Source organism: Etheostoma spectabile, chromosome 5 (genome assembly GCF_008692095.1).
Source record: "Etheostoma spectabile isolate EspeVRDwgs_2016 chromosome 5, UIUC_Espe_1.0, whole genome shotgun sequence".
NCBI classification, from domain to species: Eukaryota; Metazoa; Chordata; class Actinopteri; order Perciformes; family Percidae; genus Etheostoma; species Etheostoma spectabile.
In genome coordinates this window covers 15,064,996-15,070,995 of record NC_045737.1, presented here as the reverse complement: position 1 = coordinate 15,070,995, position 6,000 = coordinate 15,064,996, and the positions used below count along the sequence as shown (strand labels likewise).

The 6,000-nt window shown below is 38.1% G+C and overlaps 1 protein-coding gene across 3 annotated transcripts in view; it reads right to left on the bottom strand.

Annotated features, from left to right (window-relative positions):
* Positions 1-6,000, bottom strand: part of unc13ba (unc-13 homolog Ba (C. elegans)) — a 157,476-nt gene that overhangs the window by 88,004 nt on the left and 63,472 nt on the right. For all 3 annotated transcript variants that reach the window (XM_032517163.1, XM_032517164.1, XM_032517166.1), the window contains one exon: positions 5,893-5,980. In XM_032517163.1, coding sequence (XP_032373054.1) covers positions 5,893-5,980 — 88 coding nt within the window. The remainder of the gene's footprint in view (positions 1-5,892; positions 5,981-6,000) is intronic.

The window sequence follows — 6,000 nt, the reverse complement described above, 5'->3', positions numbered from 1 at the left end:
CATCATTCATTCATCATTCATTCATCATTCATTCATCATTCATTCCCCCCCTGTACTTCCCTTTAGCAATGCATTTACAGAAAGTCCCTCAGTGCTAAAATGTGTTTGCATAGATCAGTCAACTAGATACACAAGACAAAACATCTGATTAACTAAAATGAGATGGGATTTTTCTAGTTTAGTCTTGAGAAGCCACTGATGCTATGTGCTATGTGACAAAAACATTTACAACCCAACAACACAGAAAAATTTATAAAATGTACAACTACAACATCTATAAAAGGGTGATTTTCAGAACAAAACTGCATTTGAATCCTGCATGATAAAAAACACTCATCAACTAATGGCAAGGTCACTCCCAGATTAATCTTTCTATTCAACGAACATAATCCAATTGACATTTCAGCAATATGTTTCTAACAAACAGGCATGGATGAAATGCCTAGTGAGAGCTTTCACATATAAAAAACAATATCATTATACAGTTTGAGCTGCAGTGTGGTTTGTAAAGTCAAACTAACAATAGCTTAAGCATGTTTTATGACAGGTACTACAATATGTCCTATTTCAGTGCAAGCACACACACCTACCTCCAGCTGTAAGGATGGTACCTTAATCATAAACAGATATGATAAGGACATGGTATAAGGTTGTGTTTCCATAGCAATGGGACATCGTTGCCATGGTACAATACTTGCTACAGAGACAAAAAAAACTATTTTTGTCATAATGGGGATGATTTCTGACAAGTAGAAAACTTGGATCTATCCTCTCCCTTCTTTCCCTAAACTTCAATAACACTGGCACTTTTTAAAGTTGCTCTACCTTTTCAGACAGGGAATTAATAAATAGCATGGTATTTACTAATGCTGAAATCTCAATAAAGATTGGAGACTGTGACACTCACCAGGATAAGTGACTCCCAGACAGACAGACAGAACAACATTTAAAATTCTGAAAGAAATCTGCAGTATGTCTGGAAAAGTTAGCTTTCCAAAATGACTTTGAATGAGTGACAGTCATAAGTGCACAAGTGACAGGGATAACAACCTTGCAGTCATATTGATAGTGATACGGATGATTTTCATATAACCGTACTGCAGAATTTTTGACTAACAATGCAGTTAGTTTGGTCTGTGTTTAAAGTGAAGGTTTATCACATTTATTGCAAGTGTAAAAAATTATATATCACATTTTAGGCTTTAGGGACCTCGCTATTTAGATAAAAGAGAAGCTTTATAGATATTTAATATATAGTATCTTAAAGAGTAAACACTGATAGGAATGCTCTTCTTGTTTGCAGCTCAAAAAAGGAGCTGAATTAATTAATCTTATAACAAGGTGATGTTCATCTTAACAAAATCTTTAACAATTTAAGACTAGCTAAACAAAAGCAACTGCCTCTATGTAAAAAATTTGTTTTTTTTTAATTTTATACAGTTAAAAATGAATGCACACTGTGATTTCTGTGCTCAAAGTAATAACACAATAGCCAGGGTAATTCTTACATTTTTCATGCGCTAATATACCACACCTAAAATACCATCTACATGATTTCTGAAACAAAGAGTGAAGGAGTGGTCCGAGCTTAGTGCAGTTGGAAGTTATTTTCTTTTATAATTAAGCACTGCTATGGTGACCATGACCAATGACCATATTTAAATGTGTAGTTACATTAAAACTTACTTCACAAGGAATTACAGTTATAGAAATGCTGTTGAAGCAACAGTTAAGTCCTTTGTTGCTCTGGTCACATCTTCTCTCTGATCACTGATCATTGCTGCTCTCCCACAACAAACACAACCTTTTTTTTGCCATCACATTAAAACATAACTTTGATAAGATGCACTTGATCACTAAACTGAAAAAGGTACAGTATGCAAACAGGCACGCACGCACGCCAAACTGCCCTCCTGAGAGTACCGCCTAATGAGCATCAACCAGCAGAACGCTTGTGTAATTGGTCATGAAAGGTGAGTGATCTGCCGTGCCTTCCTCTCTGAACAAGATCAAAGGTGGATTTTAAGAAAAGCTCTATTGTTAATAATCAGCTCAGGACTCCATGAACTAATTATTCTCTCAGATCTGTGCTAAAATGGCCAGCAGCATCGGCAGAGGAAGCATCATCACCTGTGCAGAGGTGGTGGTCTAACATTAGAAAATACTGCGCTTATCAGACCTGTTGTCAGATCTGCATATTAAAATTAAAGCCTCTACCGTTAATCTAGCTTTAGATGGCTTTGTCCAGAATAAATCTGCTGAAAACCTTCCAGACTGCTGTCTCAGTTTGAAACATCAGATATTTACTGTATGTAATTGAAAAATTAAATGTAAACTTTTTTATCTATAAATTGCTGTCTGTCTGTGTGTGTTATCCGCATATCTCTCATGGATTTCAAACTTGACAGGTGTCTTGCTACGGATACAAGTAAGTGCAGTGCCAAGTTTGACGTTGTTTGGATGTGTAGGAAATAAACAGAGCTGAATTCGCCCAACTTTCATGCATTTCTTTCCCATTTACAGTAGTCAGATTCACTGTGTTCACTTGGAAGGAATCACTGCACATGGGTAGGCCCTTTTAATGACAGTTTGAACATGTTTAGAGGCTAAAAACATGTTTAAAACTTTGTTTTTTGCAATTGAGCACTCAAAAATAGAGGATATATGAGAACTTGGGTTAGCTCAACAAAAAGACAAGGGAATAGAATTAATAGGGGTACTTCAACAAGCAAGCAAGCAAGCAACTTTTGTTTATAGCACCTATAACTAACACTTAAGTGATTCCGAACTGGGGGATAGGGAGTCTTTAAAAAGTCAAAATTGATTCAGCAGACACAGGGAAACCCTGACAATCCCACACTTCCCATCTTGCAACTTAATAGCATCTTCCCTCAGACCATACCTGCATGGTAAATTGGCAATTGCCATCATCATTACTGTGTTCTTAACCCATCACCTGGAAAATGCATCTCATTACAGAGCAACTACTTCTCTCATGTTCTGTGTATTGAGAATGATTGTTTAAAAATAAGGATAGGATTGATGACAGACATCCCACCAGGTGTATTGTTTTATCAATCAGAGTGTCTTTCTTGGGAGCTGAGTCATAAATAATTTAAGAATTTATTGATTCCTGTAGGGAAATTCTTGGTTCTCTTAGCCACGTCCCAGGCAGGTCAGATTACAGGGTGAGCCATTGAACATCAGGGCTTCAGGAAGACGGGTGCTTGTCAACACAGGGCCTTGAACACACTTGTCCCCCTAGCCCAACTAAATTCAGGTTGCGTCATTTGTCAGTCCGTGTTTTCAAGTCTGCAATCTCACTATCGTCAGCCTATCTTGAGATTTTATTCCTCTCAGTGCTTCATCTGTTTTCTTCTACCCTGAGAAACAAATGAGATGTCTTGGTCAGTTCTGAAACAATACTGCATCCAAAATATATTTTTATTAGATTGTTCTGATTAAATTACTGTCAATATTTTGATTCTGAATGATCTGTCAGCTCTTCAGCTCTCTAAAAGTAAAAAACGTGCTGTTTTTGCTGGACTTACGGCAGTCAAGTGAATGATTGCAACCTGTTGGAAACTACCTCATGACTTGTCTATTTGTACATGGACCCTTTCCTTTTTGGATGTCTTATTCATGGCGCTCACTACGGCTTGCATAAATGGAGCCCCAGGAAAGATTTTGGACACTTGACTCAGCATTGCTGAATCCTTGAAATCCATGCTGTAGATTTGTGCTACAGCCTTCTTGCTTCTATCTGTGAGTGTGTTTGGTCCCTTTTGTCATATGCCGGTTTCCCTGCCAATGCCTCTTGTTTGTTTGTGTGTTTGTCTGTGTCTGTTTCTGTGTGTCTTGTTTGTGAGCAGCAGACAAAGTTCTTGCTTTTGTGTTTTTGTTGTGCCTTCCTGTATTTCCTCTGTTTTGGTGTGGAAACATTTGGTCGCAGGGAGGGATATTGGAGGAAGTGTACTGTGCCATTTTCGGTATGTGTAGTTTACTTTCTGTATATTGTCATCTGGACCAATGTTCAGCACTTTTGCTTAAATAAAAAAAGAGATTTCTAAAAGCCAAAGTCAACAGATTCTAATTTTAAATAAAAATGGACTGAGAGTGTGGAAAAAGTAGTCTTGGATTTCAAAGAAACAAAGGAGAGGCAGTTCTAGGCTCTAAGGTAATCGGAGTAAACAGCAAAGTGATAGCAAAGAAAGGGATACAGGAGGGGTAAACAGAGTTGGTATTCAAACAGCATGTAATCATAGGCATATAGTGGCGTGTGAAAGTGTGTGTGTACTAATGGACTCCTCTCTCATCTGGTCACCACAAACCAATTATTACAATTTGGTTGAGTTGGTAAGATATGATTATGACTAGGTCAAAATTTAGATAAGGGTGCAAGTTGCAGTTACAGTATGGTTGGTTTAGAAAAAGCCTCCAAGGAATGAATGTTGGCAAACGCAATGTCCTTACAAGGGGATTATGAGGGTATATACACATTTTTAGTAATTACTTTATAGAATTATACAAAATGTCGCAAAAGTAAATAAAAACTATTGAAGAAAAAAAAGCCATAACAGTTGAGCTGTTACATGTGAGGTTCTTGCACAGTACTATTCAGCATGTTTTGGAGCTGTCGCTGAGCGTAATCCATGTAGTTGAGTATTCAGCTTAGACAAATTAGTGCACAAAAAATAAATTAATCATTTTCTCATCTGACCAATCCAATAAACATAGAGCTGTCAAAACTGGCCAAAAATGATCTTTGAATATTCCTTCTAAAAAGAAAAAAACATGGGTTTAAACTATTGGAATACCTATTTTTGCAAAGAAGGTCAAACGTACAACAAGATAAGTCAGCAATATAAATTGCATGTTGGTCTCATTTGTAGTTGTAATACAGCAAATTATATTTGGACTAGCGAAAGAAACACTTACACCATGGAATAAAAAAAAACATTCTGAAGCACTGCAGGATCATTTTCATAAGCATCAGAGTTAGCATTACCTAGAAAATTAGGACCTGTTTAAAATTACTTAATACCTAAAACAGAAACAGAAACCCTGTGTAGGAAAAGACATTGCTATTGCCAGATGAGTGACAACTTTGTTAAGCTCATTTTCTATAACCATTGTAGAATGAACGCATATTGGGTAAAATGAGCAAGCTAGAAAACTAGCTAGCAGGCTGCCGCGGCCCGCTTGATTCCTCCGCTTCCCCATCCCAGGGAGACTTCTTTGCCAAGGGAATAAATGAGGAGATGGACAATCTGGTTAGCAATCTCCTTGTGTCCAATATTGTTCCAGGGTAAAGCAAAGGTACCTTAGGCTGTGCACTGCTGCTGTCTGATTCAGGCAAACGCTGTTTTGTTGTATGTATCATAGCAACAGTTTATAAATGTTCCCCTTTTGAATTATGAATAGATTACTACCACCTGCTAGCATGGAAAGATTTTTCCCACGCAGGTGTAGAAGTACGTGCTAGTTGACCATAGCTGTACTCTTTGCAGTGTGTTCAAGCCAAGACACAGGCAACGTGCGGAGACGTGTGGAGTTGTGAAGCGCCGCCACAATCGGCCATCATCCCCACTAGTTCTTTACTATCTGCTTGATGTGTCAACCCGTAAGGTGCACAACATTGTTGCAAATTGCTGTGGCTTGACTGGAAACTCAACCAACCCATTGGGGGAAAAGGGTAGAGGAAGAAGCATTGTACGGCAGATAGGAGAGAGAGAGAAACAGCAATGTTCATGTGCCTGTGTAGCTGAATTTGTATGTGTAGGTATGGGATTTTATCAGTGATATATGTATGTGTCGGTGTGTATGACTGTGTAAGAAAGGGAAGCAGACAAAGAAAATATCTGGCGTGTGCAGAAGGAGTGAGTCTTGTACCTCAAGGAGCTGTACTCTCACTTTGTTGTATGCTTTCAGCCAGCGGACTTTGGATGGAGAGCACGGTGGAGGGCCATCTTCGAAGAAACTGAGAAAAGATGAAGGAAA